The 15,969-nt window shown below is 36.5% G+C and overlaps 1 protein-coding gene across 2 annotated transcripts in view; it reads right to left on the reverse strand.

Annotated features, from left to right (window-relative positions):
• Window positions 1–15,969, reverse strand: part of RUNDC3B (RUN domain containing 3B) — a 191,054-nt gene that overhangs the window by 8,712 nt on the left and 166,373 nt on the right. For both annotated transcript variants that reach the window (XM_023226644.2, XM_023226645.3), the window contains one exon: window positions 12,705–12,826. In XM_023226644.2, coding sequence (XP_023082412.2) covers window positions 12,705–12,826 — 122 coding nt within the window. The remainder of the gene's footprint in view (window positions 1–12,704; window positions 12,827–15,969) is intronic.

A 15,969-nucleotide genomic window follows, 5' to 3' on the forward strand; every position in this document is an offset into this window, starting at 1 on the left:
AAAGTCTCAGGATACAAAATTAATGTGCAAAAATCACAAGCATTCTTTTACACCAGTAACAGACAAACAGAGAGCCAAATCAGGAATGAACTTCCATTCACAATTGCTTCAAAGAGAATAAAATACCTAGGAATCCAACTTACAAGGGATGTAAAGGACCTCTTCAAGGAGAACTACAAACCACTGCTCAGTGAAATCAAAGAGGACACAAACAAATGGAAGAACATACCATGCTCATGGATAGGAAGAATCAATATCGTGAAAATGGCCATACTGCCCAAGGTAATTTATAGATTCAATGCCATCCCCATCAAGCTACCAATGAGTTTCTTCACAGAATTGTAAAAAAGTGCTTTAAAGTTCATATGGAACCAAAAAAGAGCCCACATTGCCAAGACAATCCTAAGTCAAAAGAACAAAGCTGGAGGCATCACGCTACCTGACTTCAAACTATACTACAAGGCTACAGTAACCAAAACAGCATGGTAGTGGTACCAAAACAGAGATATAGACCAATGGAACAGAACAGAGTCCTCAGAAATAATATCACACATCTACAGCCATCTGATCTTTGAGAAACCTAAGAGAAACAAGAAATGGGGAAAGGATTCCCTATTTAATAAATGGTGCTGGGAAAATTGGCTAGCCATAAGTAGAAAGCTGAAACTGGATCCTTTCCTTACTCCTTATACGAAAATTAATTCAAGATGGATTAGAGACTTAAATGTTAGACCTACTACCATAAAAACCCTAGAAGAAAACCTAGGTAGTACCATTCAGGACATAGGCGTGGGCAAGAACTTCATGTCTAAAACACCAAAAGCAACGGCAGCAAAAGCCAAAATTGACAAATGGGATCTAATTAAACTAAAGAGCTTCTGCACAGCAAAAGAAACTACCATCAGAGTGAACAGGCAACCTTCAGAATGGGAGAAAATTTTTGCAATCTACTCATCTGACAAAGGGCTAATATCCAGAACCTACAAAGAACTCAAACAAATTTACAAAAAAAAAAAACAACCCCATCAAAAAGTGGGCAAAGGATATGAACAGACATTTCTCAAAAGAAGACATTCATACAGCCAACAGACACATGAAAAAATGCTCATCATCACTCGCCATCAGAGAAATGCAAATCAAAACCACAATGAGATACCATCTCACACCAGTTAGAATGGCAATCATTAAAAAGTCAGGAAACAACAGGTGCTGGAGAGGATGTGGAGAAATAGGAACACTTTTACACTGTTGGTGGGATTGTAAACTAGTTCAACCATTATGGAAAACAGTATGGTGATTCCTCAAGGATCTAGAACTAGATGTACCATATGACCCAGCCATCCCATTACTGGGTATATACCCAAAGGATCATAAATCATGCTGCTATAAAGACACATTCACACGTATGTTTATTGCGGCACTATTCACAATAGCAAAGACTTGGAATCTACCCAAATGTCCATCAGTGACAGACTGGATTAAGAAAAGGTGGCACATATACACCATGGAATACTATGCAGCCATAAAAAAGGATGAGTTTGTGTCCTTTGTAGGGACATGGATGCAGCTGGAAACCATTATTCTCAGCAAACTATCACAAGAACAGAAAACCAAACACGGCATGTTCTCACTCATAGGTGGGAACTGAACAATGAGATCACTTGCACTCAGAAAGGGGAACATCATACACCGGGGCCTATCATGGGGAGGGGGGAGGGGTGAGGGATTGCATTGGGAGTTATACCTGATGTCAATGACGAGTTGATGGGTGCAGCACACCACATGGCACAAGTATACATATGTAACAAACCTGCACATTATGCACATGTACCCTAGACCTTAAAGTATAATAATAATAAAAAAAATAAAAAAAGAAAAAAAAGAAAAGACTCTCAACATCATTATTCATTAGGGAAATGCAAATCAAAACCACAATCAGATATTACTTCATACCCATTAGGATGGCTATAATAAAAAGACAGTAACAAGTGTTGGTACGGATTCAGAGAAATGGAAAGCCTCATACATTGCTGATGGGACTGTAAAATGGTGCAGCCACTTTGGGAAACAGGTTGGCAGTTCCTCAAATGGTCAAACATGTGATCCAGCCAATTTCATTCCTAGGTGTATACCCAAGAGAAATAGACATATGTTCATATAAAAACTTGTACATGAATCTTCATAGCAGCATTATTCATAATAGTGTATGATTCTAGTATATAAAATGTTCAGAACAGACAAATCCAAAGAGACAAAAAGTAGATTAGCAGTTGCCAGGAGATAGGGAAGGGTAAATTGGAACTGAGTACTAATAGGTACAGGCCTTCTTTTGGGTGGGGAGTGATGACTGTACAAACTGTGAATGTTCTAATCACCACTGAACTGTACACTTTAAAATGGTGAATAATATGTTATATAAGTGGATTATATTTTAAAAGGAATGAAGTATTGATACAACTTGGATAGATCTCAATAGAAGTATGCTCAGTGGAAAAAGCCAATCCCAACAGTCTATATACTATTTGTCTAAAATATATACATATATATAGTAGTTATATATACTATATGAGTTATATAGCACTCTTGAAATGACAAAATTATAGTAATGAAGAACAAATTAAAAGTTTGCATAGATTAGGGATGGCACAGAGATAGGATAGGGCTGGAGAGTTTATGGATGTGGTTACAAAAGGGCTGCACAAGAGATCCTTGTGGTACTATTCTGTCTTGATTTGGTGGTTTGTACACAAAACTACATGTGTGCTGAAACAGCACAGAACTAACCACACTCACTGTATACATGTAAATCTGAATGAAATGAGTGGTTGGGTTAATTTCAAGATCATGGCTGTGATACTGGGGTAAATTGGGTTAAGGATACATCCAGTACCATTCTCTGTACTATTTGTTCCACTTACATGAGAATGTAATTATCTCAAAGTAGAAAGTTAAATTTTAAAAAGGAGGTAGCTAGAGAAATTCCTTAAAATGTGATATGTATTCAGGGAAAAGTGCAGTATATGAAGGAATACTAACCATAGCATAATAACCTTGTGCATACATATTTTTGCCTTGATTATCTTCAGGGTAAATTCCTAGATAAATGATTGCAGAATTAGAAAGTAAATGCATATGTAGGATTGTGTTAATTTTAAATTAGAGGGAACTCACAACGTATTTCTTGCAATTTGCTTGTTTACTTTTGAGTCTCAAGAATGTTTTACAGTTTTCCTCATACAGGAATAAATTTGACAAGAAATGTGCTGAGTCTCAATATTTCATGTTCTGTGTTGCTACTTCAAGTTGTCTTTTCTCCTACCACTGGATTATCTCACTGGTTATGTGAAGGCTATTGATTGCTGTGTGATAATTTTATGTCCTGCTACTTTTCAGGACTACTTTTATTGTTTAAATTAGTGTATTACTTCTCAAATACTTTTCTAGGCTCATGAAACCATCTGCAAAAATCCAATTCTCATGTCGTGAAATTTCTTCCCTACATGCGTTAGCCAATACCTGTAGTATAATATTAAAAAGTGGTGGAAACAATGGGTATCTTTACTTTGTTCCTGATCTAAATGTTTCCCCATTAAGTAAGATGCTAGCTTTAGGAAAAAGATAGACACACAGACACATATATTCATGGAAAGAAAGCATTCTTCAATTCTTGGTTCTTGAATGTCTTTATCACGTAAGTGTTGGATTCTGCCGAAGGTTTTTTTGGCATCTGTGGAAGTAGCCTGTTCTATCTCAGCTCTATTAATATGGTATATTACATTAATGGATTTCCACTTATTGAGTCACATTATGGAACATCATATTCCTGGAATAAATTCACTTTGTTGTGGGGTGTCATTTTTTATCAGTTGCTAAATTATCTTCACTATCATATTATTTAGAACTTTTAAATTAATATCCATAAGTGATGTTGGTCTATAATTTTTCTTTTTCATACTGTATTTATCAGGTTATACCTATTTCCTAAAAGAATTATACAATTTTTCTTCATTTTTTATGCTTTGGAATAATAATTTATGAGACACTATGAATATTGGTCTTTGACAATTACATAGAAGTCCACTGAGAAACCAAGTGAGCCTGGTGCTTTTCTGTGGAGTAGTTCTTTAATAATTTTCTCTATTTCTTTTCTGGAAATTAGCCTGCCTAAGATTTCTACCTCTAGTGTGTCCAATTTTGGTAAAGTATATTTATATAGGAAACTGTTTCATCTAAGTTTTCATATTTATTTGCAGAGAAGTTTGCAAAGTAGTCTCTTAATGAGTTTTAAATTACTTCTTTTTCAGTGATCATTTCCCCATTTCAGTTCTTATTTTTATTTGTTCTTTCTCCATTTTGTGATTAAATTAGCTGTGTCTAATTTGTTAATTAAAAACAGATTTATTTAGATCTATTTTTCTATTCATTTTGCATTTAGTGGCTATTTTATCTTTTATTATTTCCTTGTGTTTTTGGTTACTCTGTTTTTCTTTTTTTCTTGCTTTTTGAAGTGGGGAATTCATTTATCTTCTTACATTTTTATTGATAAACATAAATAAAAGTTATAAATTTCCTCAGCTCATTGCTTGAAGTAAATCTCATAATATCTGATGTGCAGACTTTTCATTGTCATTGTTTTTTTAGAAATTCTTTATTTCAGTTTCTTTTTTTGTTCTAAGATGGTGGATTAGAGGTTTTTAGCATGCCTCAGCCACTTGGAAATAGCAAGATAGTGCTATAGGTCCTGGAGAGAATGCAGTCAAACAGCCCCTTGCTGATAAAAGTGAGTGAAGCCCCAGTAGGAGAGAGGGGCAGTGAGCCTCCCTCTGTGACTCACCTTTCCACTGAGCAACCCTGGCCAAGGGAGAACACTTTGTTTCACCCAAGCCCTGCACCTAACTCCTGGGCTCAACCAGTCCTCCTAGGTGGCTGGGATTACAGGCATGCATCACTGCACCAAGCTTATGTTTTCTTTATAAGCTAACTTCTGAGCATTTTTGGGACTGTTCTATCTGTACTTAAGAAGAAGGTATATTATCTATTTTCAGGTTATAAAGTTCCATAGAGCATAAGATATACCCTAGTGATTATGTTGTTTAGGTGTATTATATTCTTTTTTTGTCTATTTGTCTTATACTGAGAATAGTATAAGTCTCCAACTGTCACTAGATTTCTATCTATGTCTCCTTATATAAAGGGGGATGTCATTGTTTGTTGTATAATCCTATTATATCTTAATTGTGTTTTTAGCATTTAAACATATCTTTCCTTGTAATGCTTAATGCATTTTGGTTTAAAATCTACCCATCTGATATAAGGGTTGCCACCCTGCTTTGTGTTTTCTGGTTTTGTTTTTTTGTTTTTGAGACAGAGTCTCACTCTACCACCCAGGCTGGACTGCAATCGCAGCCTCCCAGGTTCAAGCAATTCAACTGCCTCAGCCTCCCCAGTAGAAGGGATTACAGGGGCCCACCACCGCACCTGGCTAATTTTGTATTTTTAATACAGACAGGGTTTCACCATGTTGGTCAGGCTGGTCTCGAACTCCTGACCTTAAGTGATCTGCCCACCTCAGTCTCCCAAAGTGCTGGGATTACAGGCATGAGCCACCATGCCTGGCCCCTTCTTTGCATTTTTATTTGCCTATTACACATTTGTCTATTCCTTTATATTTAACCATTCAGAATAAATCATGATTTTGTTGTAATTTTATATATATAGTTATATTTACTGTTTCCTTGGTATATGTTGTTTGCCATTTCATTAATTTATTTTGATAGTCTTTCTGCTGTGACAAATTATTTTTCTTTGTTAAATTTGCTGTTTCTCTTTCTAGATGACAAGTTTGCTCTTTTTTAAAAAAAATCATGTATTTAGGAAGGTTTGTATTTTAGTCCTAGTTGTTACCTTTATACAAGTAGACAAATCTAATGCCAACCTCATATTCTTTTCTCTCCCTTTCTAGTTTGTTTCATCTTTTTGCCTGGAAGTCATCAGTATGTTTTCATTATTGTTACTATGTAAAAATTTTAGTAGAATTTATCTTGTAGGTGATTACTTCAGGTACATTTTCTTTAGTACTTGGTTAGATTTTTCAATTTGTATATTATGTCTTCATTTGCTTCCAAACGTTTTTCTTGAATGATAAATTTTGGTATTAGTTCTGTTCCACTCTTTTATCTTCTCCAGTAACTCTATAAACATGTAAATTTGATATTCTTGTCTTCCAATTCAACCACTTCATAACTCATTTTTCTTCTTTCTTTATCTCACTTTCATTCTCTTGGTGGGTTTTCCCATTTTTCTTCAATGTTTTAGATTAAGTTTTATTTCAGATCCATTCTTCTTTAGATCCCTTGTATTAGTCCATTTTCACGCTGCTAAGGCATACCTGATACTTGGAAATTTACAAAAGAAAGAGGTTTAATGGATTCACACTTCCATGTGACTGGGGAAGCCTCATGATCGTGGTGGAAGGTGAAAGGCACATTTCACATGGCAGCCGACAAGAGAAGAGAGCTTATGAGGGAAACTCCCCTTTTTAAAACCATCAGATTTGGTGAGACTCATTCACTATCATGAGAAAAGTACCGTAAAGTCCTGCCCCCATAATTCAATCACCTCCCACCAGGTTCCTCCCATAACATGTGGGAATTGTGAGAGTTACGATTCAAGATGAGATTTCAGTGGGGAAGCCAAACCATATCATTCTGCCCCTGGCGTTTCCCAAGTTTCATGTCTAACATTTCAAAACTAATCATGCCTTCCCAACAGTCCCCCAAAGTCTTAACTCATTTCAGCATTAATTCAAAAGTCCAGAGTCCAATGTCATCTGAGACAAGGCAAGTTCCTTCTACCTATGAGCCTGTAAAATCAAAAGCAAGTGAGTTACTTCCTAGATACAATGAGGGTACAGGGAGTGGGTAAATACAGCTGTTCGAAAGGGGAGAAATTGGCCAAAACAAAAGGGCTGCATACCCCAAGCAAGTCTGAAATCCAGCAGGACAGACAAATCTTAAAGTTCCAAAATGATCTCCTTTGACTCCATGTCTCACATCTAGGTCATGCTGATGCAAGGGATGGGTTCCCATGGTCTTGGGCAGCTCCACTCCTGTGGTTTTCCAGAGTACAGCCTCACTTCTGGCTGTCTTCACAGGCTGGTGCTGAGTGTCTGTGGCTTTTCGGGGTGGATGATGCAAGATGTCAGTGGATCTACAATTCTGGGATCTGGAGGACAGTGGTCCTCTTCTCACATCTCCATTAGGTGGTACCCCAGTAGGGACTCTGTGTGGGGGTTCTGATCCCACATTTCCCTTCTGCACTGCCCTAGCAGAAGTTCTTCATGAGGGTCCCACCCCTGGCAGCAAACTTCTGCCTGGGCATCCAGGTATTTCTTTACACCTTCTGAAATCTAGGCAGAGGTTCCCAAACTCCAATTCTTGTCTTCTGTGCACTTGCAGGCTCAACACCACATGGAAGCTGCCAAGGCTTGGGGCTTGCACCCTCTGAAGCTACAGTCCAAGCTCTAAGTTGGCCTCTTTCAGCCACAGCTGGAGCAACTGTGACACAGGGCATCAAGTCCCTAGTCTGCATAGAGCACAAGGATCCTGGGCCTAGCCCATGGAACCATTTTTTACTCTGAGGCCTCCAGGCCTGTGGTGGGAAGAGCTGCCATGAAGACCTCTGACATGACCTGGAGATATTTCCCCCATTGCCTTGGGGGATTAGCATTCGGCTCCTTGTTATTTATACAAATCTCTGCTGGCTTGAATTTCTCCTCAGAAAATGGGATTTTCTTTTCTACCACATTGTCAGGCTGCAAATTTTCTGAACTTTTATGCTCTCCTTCCCTTATAAACTGAATGCCTTTAACAGCATCCAATCACTCTTGAATGCTTTGTTGCTTAGAAATTTCTTCCACCAGATACCGTAAATCATCTCTTTCAAGTTCAAAATTCCAGAAGTCTCTATGGCAGGGGCAAAATGCTGCCAGTCTCTTTGCTAAAACATAACAACAGTCACCTTTGCTTTAGTTCCCAACAAGTTCTTCATCTCCATCTGGGACCACTTCAGCCTGGATTTCATTGTCCATCTCATTATCAGCATTTTGGTCAAAGACGTTCAACAAGTCTCTAAGAAGTTCCAAACTTTTCCACATTTTCCTATCTTCTGAACTTTCCAAACTGTTCCAACCTCTGCCTGTTACCCAGTTCCAAAGTCCCTTCCACATTTTTGGGTATCTTTTCTGCAGTGCCCCACTCTACTGTTACCAATTTACTATATTAGTTCACTTTCATACTGCTAAGACATACCCAAGACTGGTCAATTTACGAAAAAAAGAGGTTTAATGGACTCACAGTTCCACGTGGCTGAGGATGCCTAACAATCATGGCGGAAAGTGAAAGGCACATCTCACATGGTGGCAGATAAGAGAAGAGAGCTTGTGCAGGGAAACTCCCCTTTTTAAAACCATCAGACTTGTGAGACTCATTCACTATCATGAGAACAACACGGGAAAGACTCACCCCAATAATGAAATCATCTCCCACTGGGTTCCTCACATGACACATCATTTCTTCTTGGACACTGATGTTCTTAGGTTTTGATTTCCAATTTGAAATGTTTCTGTCTTATGACTAATTGCTTGTTGGAGGATATTTAATACAATTATATGATTTTATGAAAGCATCAAATTATCACATGTACCCCTCAAAATATGTATATCCATTATGTATCAATTTTAAAAGTTACTTTAATAGGATACGAAAATTATATGGTTTTATAACATTTTTTTTTTTCCTGCTTCAGTATTGCTTTCCTGGGCGGTGAAGTTCATTGGCTTAATTATTGTTCTCAATTTATGTGATTTTTAAAAATTAATTTTGCAAGGTAGAACCAACCCAAATGCCCAGCAGTCAACAAGTGGATACAGAAACTGTGGTATATATATATAATGGAATACTACTCAGTCATAAAAAGGAATGAATTAATGGCATTTGTAGCAACCTGGATGAGATTAGAGACTATTATTCTAACTGAAGTAACTCAGGAATGGAAAACCAAGCATTGTATGTTCTCACTCATAAGAGGCAGCTGAGCTATGAGGATGCAAAAGCATAAGAATGACACAAAGGACTTTGGGGACTCAGAGGAAAGGAGTGGGAAGGGGGTGTGAGATAAAAGACTACAATTGGGTGCAGTGTATACTGCTCAGGTGATGGGTGCACCCAAATCTCACAAATCACCACTAAAGAACTTACTCATGTAATCAAACATCACCTGTTCCCCAATAACCTATGGAAATAAAAAATTTTAAAAAATAAAAATAAAAAAATAAAGATACTCAATTTTAAAGAAAGAAAAAACTAGTTTTGCATAGACAGTGTGTTTGCTCCTCAGGATTTCTATGGAAAGGGCTATTGAATTTGGATGGTTTATGAAATTTTAAATTCAAGAGTACCTGTTGAGGTTCAATCAGGCTGATGGGAAAAATATTAGAGAGTTATAGAAATAGACACAAATCTTGGAAGGCCAGAGGTTTGCATAACTTCGGTAATAGATCTGGCTAAAGGTGGTGTGATCCCTTTACCTTTAAACAAATTAAAATAGTAATAAATAAAGGCATAGTAGTTTATCTAGCTAGCTTGTTTACTCATGTGATCTTAAGACTAACTTTAGATGTACCCTGGGTGCTTAAGTGCCTTTTACTCAGGAAGCCCACAATGTCAATTACCCTCTAATGGCGTTGACTCAAACTTTTGTTAATTAATCTTACTGAATAAATACAACTCTGACTAGCTGATCAGGGTCGAGTCACAACTGTTCACAGGATTCAGCAGACAGCCTGTAAGCAGCTCGGACCTTCAGTTGGACTGGCAGAGCAGAGTATCTGTGTGTCAGTGTACTTTATTCATCCGTTGCTGGGTCAGAGGTCTGCAAGGGACAGACTCCCACAGCTCGTGCCCCCTCCAGAGAAATGCTGCTGCAAGTAAATTCTTCTATAAATGTGCCAAAGTATGTTGTTGTTGTTTGTTTTTATTGTATGGCTTTTCTGGCTTTAAATTTACCTTCTTAACACTGCTTCTTTGCATCCCACATGTACTTTACCAGAATGCTGTTTTCATATGTTCACACTTAAATTAAGGTTGACTTTATCTTTCTAGAGGTGATTTTTGATCAATCTTAGGCCTTCCACAAACATCCCAATTCCTTCTTTTGCACAGTTTAATTTTTCCTCGACCCCTGTGCTCACAGCTTGTTACAGGAGCATGAGAGCCTGCTTGTATTTGGTATTTAATTTTCTACTCCCAGGCAATTTGAAGTTTGTTTATTTAGTGTCTGCTATTTATGCTGAAAGCTTGGGTTTTGTGTGGTTTTATTTGTTCTCTTTTATTATATTTTTATAGGATATGCTGATTCAAACCTGCATCACTGCCATTACCTCAGCTATCCAAAATTCCCCAAATTTTTAAAATCAGATTTGAGAATTCTAGAACTCTTACTAACTCATCATGAGAACATGTTTCCTTCCTGGTCACCAGTTTTTTGTAGTCTATTATGTTTACCACACAGCCCCCTTTCTTGTTGGGTGGCAGTTGGTAGATTTTTGGTTAATTTTTACTCGTTTTATTAAATAATTGGTTATGGAAACTGTAAGTAACTTTTAATCTGCTATTAAACATTGAGTTATTGAAGACAATACAGTTGTTTTTATAGTGTCAAAATGTTCATTATTACTCTTGTCCTGTTGATATCAAAATACCTATAATAAAAATTAGAGTAAAATCCTAAATAAATGTCTTTTAGATGAAGAATCATAAATAAATTCATTCATAGTATGAATTGGCTTTTAAAATATACACATTATAGATTATGGCAGTGAATCCAAATTACTATTGGATTTATTTAAAAAGTACTAAAATGATAAAATAGATTAAGGCCCTTTGAGGACATTTCAACAACCAACTTAAAGAAAGCAAAAAATTCAGTTTAACACAATATTTACACTGCCTGAGCCTGCTGGTTAAATGAATTTCTACTTTATTCCTCACATCCTATGTCATTATATGGTTACTTGATCAATAAATGTTTAATAAGTTGCCTATCATGTGTCAGCCTCCAGTCATACACTGGTGAAAATGATGGATAAGATTTTTACCCTCATGAACCTTACAGTTCAGAGGGGGTTTACAGATAAGAATCATAACAAAATGCATGGCAGTATGATACAGCATGCCTGGGATGGGCTGGGGACGAGATGGGGATGGGGGTGGCTATTTATGACATGGCAATCAGTGAAAGCTTCTTTAGAAAGATGACATTTGAAGAGAATCTACCACGCAAAGGCCTTAAGAAAGAAGCTTTGGGGCAGTGGAAAAAGCAAGTGCAAAGACAGTCAAGGTAGGAAACAGCCTGAAGAAATACCTAGGTCAGTTTGCCGTGGTACACAGACCAAGGAAAAGAATGGTATGAAATGAGGCAGATGCTAGCAAGAACAAGATCAAGTAGGAGGCTAGGAAAAGCAGTTTGGATTTTATTCTAATTGCCATTGAAAGCCATTGGAGAGTTTTAAGCAGACTTACAATATTTTCTGATTTAAGTTTTTAAAGGTCACTGATTACTACGTGGAGAATGGACTGTGAGGGGGCAAGCAGCTTGCTCCAAGTGGCAGAGACTAAGGTTGTAGTAATGGAGAAGATAATGAGTAAATGTATATAGCATGTTTTATATGGGAGCTGACAGGACTTGTTTATAAATTGACTGTAATTGTAAGGACAAAGAATAGAATCTAGGATAATGGCTATAGTGCCAATACTTATTGCAAGACAGAAGGCAGGGTAAAAATTGGTGGCTTAAGGGAATGCAGGTTCCCCTGAGGTAGGGGATTCTCTTTCTTCCCCTATCTCTCATATATACCCGAAGTCGTAAACTGAGAGGAAAGAAAGAAAGATAAAAGACTGAGAACCAGATCATACCAGTGAACTCATCCAATCCAAAGTGCTGGAGCAACAGCCTTAACCTATACTGAAGAAGAGAAAGAAAAGAGCTTTGAACCGAATAGATGACTGGTTTAAAACCAATAGGTTGAGTCTTAGAAACTGAAGTGGGACCATATAATTCAAACTAGCCTGAAAAGTTAGGGAATTGGACCAAATGATGTGGGAAGATGCAACCCGAAGGGAAGAGAGGCTGATATTGCACATCTGAAAGCAGTAATAGGAAAAAATAAAATACTTTTATGTTTGTTCCTGAAGATTTTAAAAATACTCAATAAACCAAGTACCATGAGTGATTCAAGAAAGAGGAAGTGGTCAGTTATGTCAAAAGCTGCTGACAAGTTTAATGCAATAAGACAGAACTGACTTTAGCACTTCTCTGCAATATGTTAATAGCTGATTACCTTGATGAGTCCTTTTATTAAAGTGACATAAAAGCCAGATTGGCGGGGTAAAAAAAAGAATACAGGAAGTGAGTAAATGAAGGTAACAATTAAAGACAAGTGTTTTGGAAGGTTAGCCACACACACACACACACACACACACACACACCAGAAAGACACAAAGGCAGACCATTTTTAATCATAATAGCTGCTTAATTTCCAGCATGATTCACAGAGATGTCACTATCATTCTCTGGCAATCATCTGCAACCAAAATATAGATGGTGCAGGAAAATAGTAATTTTCAAATAGTTCTTTGTTTTCTTACCTTCACTCATTACATTTAATGTATCTTGTTTTCCATCTCCTTCTTGTGACTGACCTGGATCCAGTGAAGTCTGAGAAAGGCTAACTTCTGCTGATAACTGGTCAAGACTTTGGTAACTTTTCCTGTAAAGCAAGGATGAAATACTACTTGAATTTCTTTTCACAAAAAAAGAATTTCTTGAGTGGTTCTTTAATGGTTTTCAATATGTTAAATTTCTGGTTAAAATTCTCCCCATCATTTCTCCTAAATTTTGCTTCGTATTTTTTGCTTCAGTATGATCTCCTCCATCATACTTTCCCTCTACCCTCTTTCAAAGCATATCTGTTTAATCCATTGGAAAACAGGAAAAAACAATTTGTCAGACATAATCTTCATACCAATTTTTGATTACATAGATGGTTAAGAAATGGGAACTTCTGATTATTACCAATTTTCAAAGAACAGAAAATCTTCACATTACTCTTAATGAAGATATAAAGTTGGCATAACAATAATGACCTAGTGTCTCTTAAGCACCTCAGAATTCTTCAGTGCCTTGACATTAATACAAATTTATATAAAAAAATTATTATTACAAATTCCTGTAATTAAGAAGTTTAAAAAGTGCTAGGTAATAAAATACCTGTTTGTATTAATATACATCAAGATGATTAAATTCCTCTCATCTAGTTGCTATTTTGAGGCCCATTTTTTATTAAGCTAATAAGTTAATTATATTAGATGTTAAATTCAGTTATAAATGGAAAGTTAATGAAAGCTTATTATTAACCTTTCCTCATATTTGCTTCTTCAGGATAAAACCAACCCAAAAGATAAATGCAGCTTTGGTATTACACTTTACATAACAGGACAGAATTATTATTTCTATATATAAGTGGTCTAGAGAAAGAATATGTTTTTCAGCCTCAATATCTATTATTTCCTAAGGTAGCCAAACACCACCTAATTTCCTAGAAATATATTTTACAATAATTTTTATAGGAATGTACATATAATTTAAATTATCTATTTCACAGTTATCTCTAGTCATATACACAAAAGTAGACTTAGTTACAGGTTTCCAAAAATATGTATATTAAATGTGATTTGAATGTTTATATGTAGTCTCCATTTTATGTTAATTCATGACTCCATTCAAAATGGGGAGGAAGGGGGGAAATAATTTAGTAACTGAATAACAAACTAGATTCACCGTTTAAAAAAAAGCAAAGCCCAACAGGTTTTACCAAAACAAGTTAGTTTTAATTGCTTTTGTACATATTCTCCATCAATTTTATTAAGGTTTTATAAGATTTCATAACAAGTAGATATATACAACAGGTAAATATTTGTCTTTCCCTCTAAGAAATGAAGAATGAGGTGACAGAATAACTTTACCAGCTTACAAAACAGTGTTCTCACTTTATAATTTGATGACCTTTAAATGCTTATAGTATTAAAGTCCTTAGTTAAAATAATTTTTAACTACCAGGAAGTTCTACTATTGCAGGAAACTTACGACGATCACAACAGATAACATTTATATGAGCTACGTAATGTGCAATAAAAATGATATCTAATATTTATATAGCACTTACTATATGTTAGGCACTTGTCTACATATATATGAATTTATTTCATCCTCATAGCTACCATAAGAAGCTAGAATTATTACTATCTGCACTTTATGGCAGAATAACTGGGTCACAAAGAGATTATATTTAAACCTGTTAGTCTGGCTCTAATTTTCTCTCTTAAATACTATGCTATCAACTCCCTAGTATAGGAAGAAAAGATCTGGCTTCCTATTTTATTAGAAATCCTTCTCTGGCCGGCATAGTGGCTCGCACCTGTAATCCCACCACTGGAAGGCCGAGGTGGGAAGATCAATCACCTGAGGTCGGGAGTCCAAGACCAGCCTGACCAACATGGAGAAACCCCATCTCTACTAAAAATACAAAATTAGCCGGGCGTGGTGGCACATGCCTGTAATCCCAGCTACTTGGGAGGCTGAGGCAGGAGAATCGCTTGAACCCGATAGGTGGAGACTGCGGTGAGCCAAGATCGCACCACTGCACTCCAGTCTGGGCAACAAGAGTGCAACTCGGTCAAGAAAGAAAAAGAAAGAAAGGAAAAAAAGAAATTATTCTCAAGAATGGCCTTGTTTAATGAGATAGATCATGTAAATTATTTAATCATATTACAGAAAATTTCACTTGATTTGCATATTAAAATCTTTTTTTTTTTTTTTTTTTTTTTTTTTTGAGACGGAGTGTGGCTCTGTTACCAAGGCTGGAGTGCGGTGGAGCGATCTCAGCTCACTGCAAGCTCCACCTCCCGGATTCACACTATTCTCCTGCCTCAGCCTCCTGAGTAGCAGGGACTGTATACAGGCGCCCGCCACCATGCCCAGCTTTTTTTTTTTTTTTTTTGTACTTTTAGTAAAGACAGGGTTTCACTGTGTTAGCCAGAATGGTCTCAATCTCCTGACCTCGTGATCCTCCCGCCTTGGCCTCTCAAAGTGCTGGGATTACAGGCGTGAGCCACTGCGCCCGGCCAAAATCTTACTTCTTTAGCTAGAGAGGAAAGCAGGAACATAGGAATTTAAAAAGTAGTTATAAATACATTTACTTTCCAAATTATTTTTTGTGCCCAATAGGTATCTTACTTTTTAAGTTGAATGACAGCTCAAGATGAGTTTCTGACACTGATTTTTCATCATAGAAAACCTCTTAATATTTCTACAAAAAATTACATATAGAAATAGTTACAAATAATATAAAATATCCTATAAGTCAAAAGACATAGAATTCATCCGAATATTGTAAGGACTGAAAAAGTCTGACAACACACATTTACAATAATCTCCAAGACTACCACCCACTACAGGGAAGAAACTCTGTAAAAGCAGCTTCTGACAATAGTAACATGAAATGAGCTCTCTGCATGACCTACTGAGGTTCTTTTTAGAATATCACATTTCTGAATCCAAAGTGGTGTTAGAGCCTTTCTCCCCTTTAATTTGTCACAGTTAGTGAACAATTATTGAGTTTATAACTTTGCTTAAACAAATGCCAATGAACATGGAAACAATTTAGTAGATGATGTTCTGAAGCAATAATAAAAATTACAACCCAAAATTAAGTACCTCATTCCTAAAATATTAAGAACTGTACCTTACAGCATCTTCTTTGCATGAAAATGACTACAAATCCACTATCTGGGAGGAAACAAATTCAGTTGTTTCAGTAATGGCTAAGAATGGGTTTGGTTTCCTCATGTTTAC

This window comes from Piliocolobus tephrosceles, chromosome 8 (assembly GCF_002776525.5).
Source record: "Piliocolobus tephrosceles isolate RC106 chromosome 8, ASM277652v3, whole genome shotgun sequence".
Taxonomy (NCBI): domain Eukaryota; kingdom Metazoa; phylum Chordata; class Mammalia; order Primates; family Cercopithecidae; genus Piliocolobus; species Piliocolobus tephrosceles.